Below are 16,246 nucleotides of genomic sequence, written 5' to 3'. Positions count from 1 at the left end.
ACCATAAAGCAGCGATATGATTTTTTTTTTAACAACTAAGAGGCCCACTGGTACCCATGTCTTCAATATTACGATATATATATAGAGCCATCTGAAAAAGATGTATAGGGAGAAGGGGTGAGTTCGACAACTCAGTAAGTAGCCACAAAACCAAGATACTATAAAACATGCTATACAGATTTCTATGTCAGAATCTCAGTTATGCACAATAACAATTTAGGCAGAATAACATAATTAACAAAATAAGCATGATAGTTGCAAAATGAGTAATTGACAATTAATACAAGAATCGCAAGTAAGTTATGAGATATGCAAACACTTCATTTTGCTTTTCTTTTAAAATTATTGTTTTACCCTTTGACCCGACGCCACAATTTTACCGTGAGCAGCGCACGTTGGCGTGTCCCGAAGGACCTATATGCTCATCCTGTCGTCACAGGGGAGAGCTACCAGGTTGGGAACTTCCCTAGGTGAAGGCCACCTGGCCGGTAGCACACACCTTCTCGTAACCGTCCTTCGGTGTGCTTGCCATGCTACCCTATATGGTACCGATCGTCACTATAATCGTGTCTCGGGTTAAACATTTTTAATCATGAATGCACATATAACATTTCATATGATCTGTAAACTCATCTGTAACTGTATACTGTGCCATGAATGCACATATAACATTTCATATGATCTGTAAACTCATCTGTAACTGTATACTGTGCAATGAATGCACATATAACATTTTATATGATCTGTAAACTCATCCGTGCCATGAACTTTGAGAACTCTTTTCATTCATAATTGCAGTCATGTATAAATCATGAAATATGGTAACTGTATCAAAATTCTTAAACAATGACATATGAATAAATAAAACTTATCATTAAAATATGGAAGGAAGTGCAATTGAAAATCATGTAAGTGGATTCTTCATAAAATCCCCAACATTTTTCAAAAGATTTATAATAAAAATTTGTTGGGGTTTTTGGTGTTGTGTCCCCTTACCTGGCATTGCATGCCCTTATTTTGAATCTGCATCCAACTCACAATTCCTACAACGGAGGTAAAAATTACCTTAGTCATTAATTCGTTTTCAAGTCTCAATCATGCATCACTTTAGATGTTAAGGATCTTAACTCTAATCTTTATCCTACCATCGTCTATCCTTAGCCAAAAACATTATAGTGACATCAACCCTACCATGCTTGATTTATATGCCTCACATAGAATTCTAATAATCAACTCCACTAAGGCCTTAATTTAACCAATTGTTTTACACTAAAATACCAAGGTTATAACATTCTTATTACTTTAAAATCATCCGACTACAATTAACAGCTTAAGAAGTCTATCTAGCCATAATATCGCTATCTTCCTAAGTCATTTAATTTAGTAACTTACTCCCAATATCAAAAGCTTAGAAACATTTACAACAATTACTCTAATTATCATAAGACGTACTAGCATCTAAACCCAATAAGCATCAACTTAATATTAAGAATTTAGCTACATACTAAAAATACTATAAAAGATATGAAAATATTACCTTAGAGAATTCTCATATTTTTTATTTTATTTTATTTTCCTTCTTCCTCCTCTTTCTTTCTCTTCTTCCTCTTTCTTTCTTCTCTCTTTCCTCTCTTTTCTTTTCTCTTTCTCCTCTCTTTCCTTTCTTTTCTTCCTCTTTCTTTCTTCTCTTCTTCCGGTTCTCTCCCTCATCTCACGCTCACTTGAGCTGTGAGCAATTGAGAGGGTTTGCTCTCCTTACCCACCGTATGTGGGACATTTTCCCTTGAGAGCTTGCCACATGTTTGTCCCACATGCATCCAATTCCTTCTTAACCACAAGACAAGTGTCCACCAAGTGTCCACCAAGAAAGCCATAGAAGCACATGTTACTTTTAAGTGTCAGCCAAGGAAACGATACAGACATGCTGTATAACACCTGTAGCTATAGGTGTCAACAAAGTAACTAAAGTTGGTCTCCATGCAACTTATCATGTAAGGCATGTGTCATCTTGAGCTTTGATGACTTGTCAAACAAACTCCTCAAGCATTTACATTAAAACTGATCATAAAAAATCTACAATTAATCCTCAATAAACCTAAACCTTTTGACTAACATACACCAAAAAAATCGTGGCTTACAGATATTATTAACCCATCCAATTAATTTCCCAAATCGCAGGTATTTCAACTATTCTGCAGCTTGACCTATTAAACTTGGAAAAATCATAATTCTTTCAATTTAACTCCAAATGACACAAACTTTGGCTTGAAATTTTCCTCATTCAAAGGTGCACAACATATCCAAAAATCATAGTAACCCTTAACTTTTTGGTACCTCAAAAGTCCCACGAAATTCGGTGCCTCTGTTTGACTGAAATTCCTGTTTTGACACTTGCATCTTCTAAAAATCATAACTCCTTCTACAGGCATCCAAAAATCATGAAATCACTTTTAAAATCTTCATTTCTCATCATTCTATAAGAACTTAAAACAGTTTTATTTAAGGTCACTCATTGAATTTTCGGAGTCCAAAACAATGTGACTTTTCTTTCAATAACCCACTAAAATTATAACTAGCAATTTTCCATCATCTTTCACATTAAGTCTATTCACCTAACTCTTAATAAAATTGCAAATCCTTCTTATCCTTGATATTAACATCACCTTTATTCTAGGTATAAATTTCGGGGTATTACACTTCACGATAGAGCCAAGGCATGGTTGGATTCAAACATGCCCAGTTCTATTACATCTTGGGAAATCTTGTTGAGCAAGTTCTAGAATAAGTTTTTCCCTATGTCCAAAGTCAATGAGTGTAGGAAAGAGATTAGCTCGTTCACTCAAGAGGAAGATGAAAAATTTTCTGAGAGTTGGGAGCAGTTCAAGGAGTTGTTGATAAAATGCCCTCCACATGGATATGAGAAATGGAGACTCGTTCAGTTCTTCTACCAAGGATTGACTCAATCTAACCGTAGTATGATCGAGTCTATGAATGGGGGAGCATTCTTAAGTTTGACGGGAGATGAAACTTACAAAGCATTGGATAAGTTGTCCTACAACTCACAACAATAGGATTTTTCAAGTTGTCGGGACATATCTACCCGTATTCCCAAGAAGGAAGGCATCTATGGGGTTAAAGAAGAAACAGAGTTGAGGTTGATGTTAGATGCTCTCACCAAGAAGGTTGACGCTCTCGCTATGAGCAAGTCCATCAATGATGACAACGCATTCAATGTTGATAGTTGTTCCATCTGTGCTAGTCCTTTGCACTTAACACAGAATTGTTCATCTTTACTGGCTCTTGCTGAGTACCCTATGGAACAAGTGAACGCTTTCAACGATTATCAGAAGCAGTCAAATGGACCATACTCTGAGACCTACAATCCAGGGTGGCGGAACCACCCCAATCTCTCGCGGAAGCAGAGCCAACTGAATCAGGGAGGAGCACCTCATCATGCTCATAATCAATACCCTCCCAAATTTCATGCACATCAGCAAAATCAAGGGCACTCGACTCATCTAGCGCAACCTCCCGCATTTCAATCTACTACTCAAGTGCCTGCATCTTCGTCACAATCAGCTCTGGAAGGCACACTGAAGACATTTATTCAGACAAATGGCCAGATGATACAAGAGCTCAAGAATTCTACTATGGTCAATAGCCAGGCCATACAGGAGGTTAAGAATGCCATCATGGTCAACACCTAGGCAATTGCTAAGACGGAAAGTCAAATTGGACAAATAGCAAATCACTTGGGTGAAAGAGAAAAGGGAAAGTTCCCGAGTCAACCCGTGCCCAACCCTAAGAAATAGTTTCTGGTTGAAAACTCTTCAAATCCTACGCATGGGCAGGAACAAGTGCAGTCTATTGTCACACTTAGGTCAGGGAGACAAGTGGACAATAAAGTGATTCAAGAAGAAGAGGACAATGTTGTGCCACAAGGGCAAAAGAGTCGTAACAATGAGGGGAGAGATGTTGGGCCTCCTAAAGTTATACCCATTGTTGATGATTCGCCCAGGAGTTTTGTCCCAAAAGCTCCTTATCCAGAAAGATTGAAGGCCCCGAAGAAGAGTGCACAGTTTGCTAAAATTTTGGAGGTATTCAAACAAGTCTAGATAAACATTCTGTTTTTGGATGCCATTCAGCAAGTGCCTTCATATGCCAAGTTTTTGAAGGACTTGATCACTGTCAAGAGAAGGACTAATGTCCTGAAGAAGGTGTGTCTGACCGAGCAAGTCAACTCTATCTTTCAGTGCAAGTTGCCCATCAAGTATAAGGACCTTGGGTGTCCTACCATTTCTTCCATGATCGGGGACAACCGTGTGGAGAAAGCCCTTTTGGACTTAGGAGATAGTGTATATCTTCTGCCTTATTTGGTATATTTGCAGGTGGGTTTAAGAAAATTGAAACCCACATCAATGAAGCTGCAGTTGGCAGACCGATCAGTAAAAATCCCAAGAGGAATTGTTGAAGATGTGCTGATCAAGATTGACAAATTCTACTTCCCTATCGACTTTATAGTCCTTGACACGGAACCAGAACAGAATGTTGGAATTCAAATATCGATGATTTTAGGTCGACCTCTTTTAGCTACGGCTAACGCCCTAATCAATTGCAGGACTGGGGTAATGAAGATTACTTTTAGGAATATGATAGTGGAGTTGAACATTTTTGACATCAATAAGCAGCCAATCAAAGATGATGAGATCAGAAGTGTGTGCTTAATTGAAGAGACAAAAGATGAGATTGCTAGCGAGTCAAACTTGGAGGACCCTATGGGAGAGTGTTTCACTCACTTTGGAGATGACCTGGACCTTGAGAGGTTATGTGAGCTAGATGGTGCTGTGTATGAGCCAAATATTGAGGACCCTAAGGTGGAGTATTTTGCTCAATCTGGAGGTGATCTAGACCTTGACAGATTACTTGAACAAGTTGGTATTTTCAGTGAGCCTAGTATTGAGGACCCTGTGGTAGAATGTTTTGCTCAGCCTGGGGATAATTTGGACCTTAAGCTGAGACTGTGAGTGAGCCAAGTATGGAGGACCTTGTGCTAGAATGCTTTGCTCAATTTGGATATGATTTGGACTTTGACGAATTAGTGGAGCAAGCTAAAGCCGTTTTGGATCCCATTCCTGACATGTAGCCAGAGAAGGAGGAAACCACTGAGATATCATTCCCCAACCCATATTTATTAGCAGTTGAGCTTCTCAAGTTGGATGTAAAGCCTTCACTTGACACCCTAACATATAAATTTTTAGGCCTTATCCTGAATGTGCAAGAGGTTGTGAGAGCTAAAGTAATAAAAATTTTCGATGCCGGCATTGAATATTTGATTTATGAGAGCAAATGGGTTAAACCCATTCAAGTGTGGCCTAAGTGGCCAAGTGTGACCATGGGGAAGAATAAGGACTACAAGTTGGTCCCAACTCGTGTACAGACAAGATGGCAGGGGTGCATTGATTACTGCAAGCTGAGGGCCACTACAAGGAAAGATCATTTCCCTCCCCCATTTGTTGATCAGTTGGTGGAACGGTTAGCCGGATATCCTTATTACTGTGTCATCAATGGTTATTCCAACTACAACCAAGTTCTTTTGGACCTCGGAGAGCAAGAGAAAACCATTGTCACGTTTCTTTGTGGTGCGGTTGCTTACTGTCACATGTCGTTTAGGTCATGCAATGCACCTGCTGTGGAGAGTCTGGCTGAAGACTGTAAACTTAGCGCTTGTGGGAGGCAACTCTTTGTTACTTTTAGTCTTTTGTTGTCATTTGATTTTGTTTATTTGTTTTGTTTTTGTTGTGTTATGTTTTTTAGGACATGTGTCTTGAGTTCAAGTTTGGGGGACATTCTCCAACATATACCCGAAGTCTTCCCATTCGGTATTGTATTTCTGCCCACATTGGGGACAATATGCCAATTAAGTTTGGGGTGGGAAAGACATGACTGTCCATTTCCTTTTCTATTAAAAAAACAAATTTGCTATGTTGTTGATTGAGCATGAGTTACACTGTAACTTTGGTTTGCATTGCATTGGTTTGTTTAACATCTTGAACCCATCATCATCATTAGGAATCTGAATCTTTTGACTCATTTTTGGCCTAGAGAGACTTTACATGTTTGAATTGATCATCACAAGCATATTAGCGTAGAATTTGTGAGGTATGAGATTTGAATTGATTATGGTGTATTTTGAGATTTGTAAGATGAATTGATGATGAATAACTTTAGCTTGAAAAAAAAAAAATCAATTTGAGTTTCTCATTGAGTAACCGGACCTCTTGCCTCACTAAGCATTGAGTGTTCGCTTAAAAAGATGTGAAATTCAATTTGGTTGATTGTATGGCTAGTTTGGCTTCTTAGCCTTTTTGACTTGAGTAATTAAGCCCTTAAGGATGTTTTCACATCTAGTGCCCTAAAACCATCTGGTTTGGGAGTCACTGGCCCAATACTCAGTACAAAAGGTCAATTAGAAAGCTTAGGGGAGCCGAATATTACACAGCCTACACAAAAAAAAAAAAAAAAATGCATCTCTTAACTTAAGCCTGGGTTGTTTTCATTTGAGAGAATTCCTTTGAATATTGAAGTACACACAACTTTGAGAAAAATTGAAGCCTCATGATTATATGTTTGTCACACTCTGCACTTATTCGAGCATGTGTTGTCTCAAATTTTCATCTATGAGTGAATTGATTTTGGATGTGCTGATGATGTGAGTGTGGTGTTCATTTTGTTAAGCATGCTCATGAGTTAAGAACCATGTGTTTGTGTGAAAGTTCATATTTGTCAATAACATAGTGCTTAAAAAAAAAAAGTTTGTGGATATCACTGCTGTTAAACCCTCACGAGACTTCACTCATCCTCTAGGGATGCCTAGGGGTTTAAAAGGCTTGTTGCATATACTAAATGCAATCGTTTCTCCCACGACAGCGGACTTATGTTTCATGTCTTGAGTTTGTTTTTCATTTTATTTTGCTAAGGGACTAGCAAAATGTAAGTTTGGGGGTATTTGATGAATTCCAAATATTGCATATTTGGGCCACTTAATTTGCATTTGCTAAGCCTTTAGCTTTATTATTTTCTTATGTTTGTGTTAGTTTTGCTGTTTTAGTGTTTTGCAGGTTGTTAAAGGGAAATTGCGGTCTAATTGTGAATTGCAAAGAAATGGAGGAAAGATAATTTCTAGAAGAGACACGATTGAGCACAACACACTAGGTGCGCTCGAGCGGGCCACTGCAGCGCATGAGCGCAACTGCGCCACTTAAGAAGATCTCATGCACGAGTGCACTCGAGCGCTCCCATTTTGGGATCAAGCTCACCCGTGCCCAACATCAAGTCACCAACACGCAGACCGTGCATCGCAGAAGAGCTAAAACACACACGAGTACGCTCGAGCGCGCCTAGTGTGCAATCTAGCGCACTCGTCTGACCTGGTAGCTCCGAAACCCTAATTAAACATTATAAATATCAACTTTTTTATTGTAAATACACCAAGGGGGCGCCGTTGTCACATCCTATAAATTTTATAAATTTAAAATAGAGTTATAATGCATCTTTGTATATATTAAATGCTTTTATAGGTGATATTAATATTATTTATTTATTAAATAATTATATATATGTAAATACCTGGTTATATCTATATAAGTATCTATGTAGTTGCTAGTTTTAATCCACGTGATTATATATTGGTGTGTATGTTTATATCTATATATATAGCAATATCCATTAGAATAGGAATTTAGGTGAGATTTTATCCAATTAGATATAGGTAGATCTTTTAGAATATAGGAGGGGATTTTCCTTTTTCTTCTCTCTTCTCAACTTAACGCAGGTTTTAGAGTTTAATTCCATTTATTGTTATTATTATTTTTTTTAATATCAACTTAGCCTCCAAGGAAAGAGATAACACCAACGTGTCTCCTTTTATCTTTCTCTCGGACACTTGTATTGCATGCACTGGCAATCAAATTATCATATCCTATTTCTATTTGACATCTGCACATTATGCATAGCTCAATCGATTTTTTTAAGCCACCTAGCAAGCCACTTGTCTCTCTGCCAATATACTCATACTCTTCTTCTTCCCTTGCTTATTATATAAATAGCTGGATGCCTTCTTTTTTTTTTTTCACGCTTTATACCAGGCACAAGGAGAAGTTGTACTATTTCAAGCTTAGTAATTATGTTCTTCCCCCTTCAATGTTTCTGTTGTTTTTTACCTTGCTTTTCCTTCCTACACGTCCTCTCTTCTCTGCCACAATTCTCACCGTCATTTATTGTTTTTGTTTTGTTCTTTCTTCTTCTTCTTCCATGGCAGCTTTTAGCACCATAGTATTTAATCAGCTCTCACGGTAAGAAATCACCCATCTTTCTCCGTTGGATATTTTGTCTTTTGAAGAGACTGAGAATATGAATATTTTGTTGCTGGGTCATGTTTTGTAGATTAATTTTATATGCTATATTTTTGGTTAGATTAATTATATTTGCAAATTTGTAAATATGAATCGGAGTCACTAAGGGACTGTTTATATATATATACACAAAATTTGAGTTGAGGTTAAATTCTTATGCTTTTCCTCACGTCTGTCCTTGAAGGGGGGATACCCACGTTTGATTTTGTGTTTTATGAGGAATCTAAGTTCTTAAGTATTAAAGTTTCTAGTCAGGGGATACTGTCAAGAAAGGGAATAATTTTGAGAAGATGACAAAATGCCACTCACCCATCAACGTAGAATTTGGTATAAAATTTGAGAAATGCTAGGCATACGGAAAATTTTCCCAAATGTAGTTTCCGGAATGATGTGGAGCCAACGTGTCATCTGCCATGTTGTCTCAAGTCCCATGAGCATTCTCTTTTTTTTCTTGTCTTTTTTCTCTGCAGCACACTTATTTTCCCTCCCACCAAATTTCACCCAAAATTTTTTCCCTCCCTCCATAACATTCGGCCGGCCCACCAGCGACTCCACCACCTGTAGATGAGAGTGCCGCCCACCATCTTCACAGTCAGACGCCATCACCTGCAACCCATCATCTGTAACTGTAGGGGTAAAATAGCGGTTGCGGTTAGTGGCTAGTGGTTAAAACCGTTAAATGCAACTGCCTCCGCTAACTGGGTAGCGGTTAACCGCATCCGACTAACCGCTTTTTTACTAACTGCTTTTTATTGAGCTTTTTTTTTTGCCAGTTTTTGACCAGTTTTGGGCTTACTTTAAACCTTCTTTTTGCTCACTATAAACTTTTTTTTTTCTTCATTTTCATGGCCATTTTAGCATTAAAAATTGCTATATACAAAAATCTTGTTGGTCACCTTCTACAAATCTACACAACATATAATATACAAATAAAATTACAACAAAATCATCACTTCACTTGTAGTCTTGTACACAACATAGAAATAAAACACAACAAAGTTCATAAACTCAAAAGCAACAAAAAAAAACCAACTTGATTGAACTTGAAGCTTGAGGCCCATTTCAATCAACCAAAAAAAGTTCATAAAAATTCAATAAACCAAAAGAACCCATTTCAACCAACATTTTCATAAAAATTCAATCAACATTTTTTGGTCTCATTTCCACTCTAGGTGGATTCAAACCAAAGAAATTTATGGCAGTCCCTACCTGTGCAGAAATGAGAAAACATTAGCAAGTAGCATCTAGCATAAATAAATTAATAAGTAATGAAATAATAACCTTAATTACCATGACAATTCAATTAAATATTTATTAAGCCAAAAGATGATTCGGTCATTGAACTTGAAGCTTGAGGCCCATCTACAATAGAACAAGTTAAATAAATTAATAAGTAATGAATTTGCAAATAACTAATTTAAAAACATTTACCTATATCATCACAACTTTCTAAAAAATCATCAAACTCATCATGGCTTAAGTGGTCCAATAACCGGTTTTGTGTATAAATCAAGGCCTCAACAGTAATTGGAGACAATGAACTCCTAAATGAATCCAATACACGTCCGCCGATACTAAATGCAGACTCAGATGTAATAGAGGAAATAGGGATAGCCAATACAACATTAGCTATCTTTGTGAAGATATGGTAGATGGATGCATGAATCTTCCACCTAGCCAAAATATCAAACTCTTTTGTTTCTGCTACAGGCTCATCATGTAAATACTGATCCAACTTGGACCTACATTGCAAATCATTCACTTTCTCAACATGTTGGGAGAACATCTTTCTAAATTGTGTCTCGTTATCTTCCGAGTTATCACGAGCAAATTAACATAAGCATCATTTGAACTTTTGATATTCACATCAACAAATGACGGCCCCATATGAAACTTAATGTATTGGTTCATCAAACGTTTTAGAAGATCTTCCACCATTTCCTTTATCTTATCTGCCCACTCAGGCCCATTGCATCTTTCCAACCAAAACACTGATGCCATCATCTTAGAACAGGGGTCAAGAATAAAAGCAACATAGGTCATGAAGTTGATGTTATCTATATTCTCTCAATACTTTTCGTACTCAAGTTTCATATTCAAACTCACAGCACTCAAGATAAGATCAAGACTAAGACACCCATCATTCAATGTATGATGAATGAGACAAAGTTGCATGAAATATAAGTTGGAGGTGACATGAGTTGAACCTAAAATGTAATAAATAATTGAAATGAATTAATAAATAATGTAAAGTAATTTGAATTTACAAATAACTAATTTATTAACATTTACTTGAAAACTTCAACGTGGCATCATGAAAAACCTTAAAAAATTTCACAAGTGCCCTAGCATTTTCCCAATTAGTAATTGAAGGAACAACAAACTGATGGCCATCATCTTCACCTAGTAGGTCAAAAGCTTTTTGGTACTTCTCAGCGGTGCTCAACATTAAGTATGTAGGATTCCATCTAGTTGCAACATCTAGGCACACCATCTTCGCACATTTAATATTTTCCCACACTATACAATCTTTAAACTTCGCCATCTTTGCCAGTGAAGGCCTCACATATTTCACCGCATTCCTTATAATATCAACACAATCTTTCAAGTCATCTACGCCATCCTTTACAATAAGATTTAAAATAAGGGAAGCACACCGCATGTGAATGAATTCGGCTCCTAAAACAGCTTGAGGCTTATTTTGCATTCTACCCTTTATATGCTCAATCCCCCACTTATTGGCCGATGCATTATCAACTGTAATAGTAAAAACACTCTCAATCCCCCACTCTAACAATGTAGCCTCCAACTTTCTTACAATAGCTTCACCTTTATGATCAGAAATTTGGCAAAACTTGATTATTTTTTATGCATTTTCCAATCACTATCTATCAAGTGTGCGGTAACAAACATGTAGCTCAAATTTTGAATAGATGTCCATATATCGGTAGTTAAGCAAACCCTTTTACCACTCAAAAAACCGTTCAACACAAGCTTTTCACTTTCAGACATTTTCAAGCAATCTTTTTGTAGAGTAATACGGCATGGTAATTTGAACCTAAGTGCAATTCCATTCAGTAATTTTCTAACTGAAGGACTATCAATATGCCTAAAAGGCCTCTCACTTTCAATGAAATACTCGGTCAACAAAGTCCTACATCTTTCAGGATCATAGTTCATGAATCTAACTTGGTTGCTAATAGCGCCTTCTGTTGATTTCATAAATGACATTTGCAATAGAGTTTGACCTTTGGTTACTTTAAATTTTCTAAGTGGAGAGTTTTAACAACTGTAGGTAAGGTGGGTCATCATGGGTGACATTTCATTTGTCCTATAATGACACCCTATTAACCTTTGGCAATAATTGTAACTAACTTTAGGGTTGTCCTTGTTAATAGGTTCCACTTTCTTAAAATGTTCCCGCTCAATAGACTGATTTATTGGTGGTCTTTTGGTTTGTTGTTGTTTTGGGTTGAGGGAAGATGATTGGGTTTCAACATTTTTAGTAGAATCTATCTGAAGAGGAGGGGTACATTTGTCTATGGCCTTACTTGCATTACTCAAAGTGTCATCCATCTGTTATTATATAGATAATAATGAGCAACAATAACATTTGCTTAATACATGGTAATTGTAAATAAACTCAGTAATAACATTTGTTAAATTAACATTGTCCTCAACCATAAGAACACCTATTGAACACAAATCTAACAGATTAATCATCACATAGTGTTATGTAAATGAATGAGCATAATATATTCTAAACTGAAATAAAATCTTTTTTCATTATTATTTTTTAATAAAAATACTTTTATTTATTTTTATTAGAGTTGAACGAAGTGATAATGTAATGTTAGAATGGTTGGTTGGTTGGACTTGTGAATTCTATGCACGACAAAGAAAGGGCATGAATTGGTGCTTCATGCCATCCATTGTACGTTGTGGCCAAAATGGCCATAAAGATGAAAGCACCTGACATATATATATATAAACCTATTTCACAAACAAGTGATATATTCACCAACCAATCCAAACAGCAGACATCAATAATAAGCAAGGAGTATCCCCAGACCCAAGCAGATTCAACATGATGCTAGTTCTTGGGTATTGCAGTAAAATGCATAAGCAATTACCATGTCAATGCAATGACTTTTCTATTCAAATCTACAACATTAGACTCCAACATTAAGAACAACACAACAATCACAAACTGAAGCAGTTGAACCAGAGACTACAAAAGCTAAACAACCATAGTTAATAATCTTCAAATCCAAACTTAGTAATGTACCCCTACATGCTAATCATGTGCAGATTTAAGTAGAAATCCAAGAAATTGAAGAAATCCCAAAATAAAAAACCTAGTGCTTGAAATATTGAAATAAATTCCAAACTGTGAGATATTGCTACATACAGTTCTTGTAAGCTTGGCAAACTGCCGAGGTAAGAAGGTAATGGACTAGTCAATGTACTGTCCAACCACCTGAGAAGAAGATAAAGAAATCAAACAATAAACATTTAATCTTATATTCTTGTGTAAATGGTGTAAGCATACCAAAATCAAAATCAAGTTACTAAACTTACCTTGCTTGGCGATGAGAGACGGCGAGCTCAGAGAGCGTGAGAGCCGGTGTGAGTGAGAGTGCATGAGAGTGAGAGGCGTGAGAGGCCGAGCTGCTAGAGAGAGAGGTTTAGGGTTAGAAAAACTAAACTAAGAAATGAATATATAGAAGTGCAAAACGACGTCGTTTTACACTTCTAATACTATATTTATAATAAAAACTAAAAAGATAAAACCTAAACAAAAAAACCACATTATTACCGTTTGGGGGATCGAACCCGGGTAGGACACGGGAAAGATGGGATTGACTACCACTATACTCCAACAACTTATTGTCATATATATATATATAAAGCGGTTAGCGGTTCTAAACTTTCACCCCTATGTAAAGGTAAATTTTCCTTTTTTTGAGAGATATTTTAGGGGTTGTTGATGACATCTGGTTGTTTGATTACTTTTTGTACTTCTAAAAGAGAAATGCTATTAGTTGCCTCTCCCATAGTGAAATCATCAGAGAATAATAATGGGTTTGAAGTGAAATAGACTTGCCCCTGAAATCGTTCAGTATCAACGAACTTCAAAAAGAGCTGCAATAAACAAGAGAAAGCAACTAAACCATGTCCTCTTAAAAGTGATTAACATAACAGAATCATACATCATATTCGGCAGTGTTCCTTTTTTTTTTTTTTTTTTTTTTCCCTCTTAGTTGATTCTTTCTTTTTTTGACCATGAAGACAATAAGCACTTAAAAGTCTCACACAGAAAAGCCATTTCTGAGAAGGAAAAAAATTATTTTTGAATTTTTGAATGAAAGTGTTATTTATTTATTTATTTTTATCTTGGATTTTTGAATGGAAGAACAATTATTTAGCTTCCTTGTATAGGACAGTTATTTAGCTTTCTTGATTGTGGATTGACTTGATTGAAGAATGTTAAATGGTTAACAATTTTGGTGCTTAGCATGAAGAACTAATGCCCATTGTTTGTCTTTTGTTTCTTTGGTAGAGAGGTTCTTTTAGCACAAAAGTTAAAGAGTTAATTTATCTCCATCCAGTTAGGATCTCTTGTAATTTGTGACATTGATACCGAGTGTAATGATGAATGTGAGGAACAATGAAGCTTTTGAGCCTCCTCTTGGCCCTCCAATTGGTTAGTTAAAAAAATTTTTGCTTGTATTGTATGATTTGTTAAACTTATGTTAATTGTTTCCTTTTAACTTTGTTTTATTTTTTATCATATAGATGGAAAGCAAATTGAATGTGAGTTAGATGTGGATGATAATGAGGACAATGATGGATTAGATATAATCCTTCGTGAAAATCAAATGGTTGAAGAACTGACGGTTGGTATGATGTTTGATTCTGAAGATGATGTTTTATCATATTATAAGCAGTATGCCAAGCAAGTAGGTTTTGGTGTGACAAAAAGATCTCATATAATTGGAGATAATGAAAATGCAAGATACTTCACCATTGCATGTCTTCGTGAGGGCAAGTCAAAAAGCAAAGCATCTAACATCGTTAGGCCAAAACCAATGGGGAAAATGGGGTGCAAGGCAAAGATCAATGCAAAATTAAGTGAATATGGAAGATTTACATTGTCTAGTGTCGTGCTTGAACACACTCATGTAGTAAGCCCAAGCAAGGAAAAATATTATAGATGCCATAAGAAGTTAAATTCTCGTGTGAAAAGAAAGCTTGTACAACTAGATGACGCTGGAGTCCATTTAAGTAAAAATTACAAAGCTCTTACTATTGAAGTGGGTGGGTATGAGAATCTTCCATTTGGAGAGAAAGATTGTCGAAATTACATTAACAAAGTAAGGAATGAGTTACTTGGAGAAGGAGATGCCAAAGCATTGCGTAACTATTTAATGAGAATGCAACAAAAATATATTACACATCCAAAATGACCAAATTGTAGCATTCACAAGGTAAATGTGTCTACCATTAACTATATATATATTACACATCCAAAATGACCAATTGTAGCATTTATAATCCCTTTCTTTGGATCTAATATTTTTGCCAATCTGGCTTTTTCCTTTTTTTCTTGTTAGCCTCCATTACTGCAATTGTCTTCTCCACGGTTGGTATAATAGTTTTACTTCTTGCAGGCGTTGATGTACATGCAGTAGTACGCCCCAACTGTGGTTGAGAAGGCTGAGAAGATCCACTTGGTTGAGTAGACGCTTTTGGTTGCGATGTTCCATGTTCCTGCGTTGACAAGTGTGTGTTCACATTAACCAACCATCAAATTCAAAGAAAAATAGAATAAAAGAAACACTTAGTGTATGAAGTACTCACATTAACGCTAGCATTGCTCTGAGATTGTGTGGACTGTGTATGAAGAGGCCCATACAACCGTACCGTGTTGACAGTACCCTAAAACTATGTAACATTTTACAATATTAAGTTTCATCCAAAAGTAAAATGCACCACTATGAAATAATATTATACATAGTTTGCTCACACTAGCATTGCTTTGAGGCTGTAGTGTTTGATATTGAGAAGGCCCATATAAATTGACTATGTGGACTGTACTCTGAAATTGATCTCTACCTCTACCCCTAATCCTTGGTCCACCTCTATGTAGTCCAGTAGGCCCTTCCCTAGTCTTTGGTCTACCTTTTTGCAGTCTAGTAGACCCTTCTGGGGTAGGTTGAAACTGACCTCTACCCCTATCCCTACCTCTACCTCTAGAAGATGCATCAATGTCTTGGAAAATTTGCAAATATAATGTAAACTTGGTAAATCAAATATAATGAACTAATTGTAATGAGTAATGACATTTAAACAATTGGGAACTTACTGTTTCAGCATCAGTGGTTGGCTGGGGAGTTGGGGTTTGACCATGCAAACTTGGACCACTACCATCTTGTACCTATGATAATCAACTTGTCAAACATTAACATAATAAAACGAAAAAAAAAAACATGTAGTAGCTCACCTCATGTTGTCTTGCACTACTGCTTTTTCTCCTGTAATTCACTGCCTTTGTTCTGTTCCGTGGACATGTTCTGCTATTGTGTCGAATCCCTTTGCATTTGCCGAATCTCATCCTAACTCCACCCTTCCTCATACGGTATTGATTAACTGGCTCTTCTGGACCCCTTGTCCTTACTTTTTTAGGTCTCCCTGGTTGTATTCTACTTATGGGGGGGTCCACATGGTCGTAGTTTGTCTTCACCCATTGGTCCTCTCCAGGCATTAGATACACAATTTAATCATAGGCTTTTTTATACATCTCAACAGTATACCAATCATCTACATAATCT

At 36.6% G+C, this 16,246-nt stretch overlaps 2 protein-coding genes across 2 annotated transcripts; both read left to right on the top strand.

The window, feature by feature from the left end:
* The first annotated feature begins 3,158 nt into the window (after positions 1–3,158).
* Positions 3,159–5,024, top strand: LOC132187923 (uncharacterized). The gene is made up of 3 exons (XM_059602344.1): positions 3,159–3,695; positions 3,852–4,097; positions 4,146–5,024. Exons 1-3 carry the CDS (start codon positions 3,159–3,161, stop codon positions 5,022–5,024), a joined length of 1,662 nt encoding a protein of 553 aa, XP_059458327.1.
* A 9,042-nt stretch (positions 5,025–14,066) lies between these two features.
* On the top strand, positions 14,067–14,881 carry LOC132187922 (protein FAR1-RELATED SEQUENCE 4-like). The gene is made up of 2 exons (XM_059602343.1): positions 14,067–14,118; positions 14,211–14,881. The coding sequence occupies exons 1-2, from the start codon at positions 14,067–14,069 to the stop codon at positions 14,879–14,881; spliced, it is 723 nt and encodes a 240-aa protein (XP_059458326.1).
* Positions 14,882–16,246: the final 1,365 nt, after the last annotated feature.

The sequence above is a fragment of the Corylus avellana genome, chromosome ca7 (assembly GCF_901000735.1).
Source record: "Corylus avellana chromosome ca7, CavTom2PMs-1.0".
Lineage (NCBI taxonomy): Eukaryota > Viridiplantae > Streptophyta > Magnoliopsida > Fagales > Betulaceae > Corylus > Corylus avellana.
The sequence above is the reverse complement of the archived record's forward strand: the minus strand, read 5'-3'. Positions and strand labels throughout refer to the sequence as shown.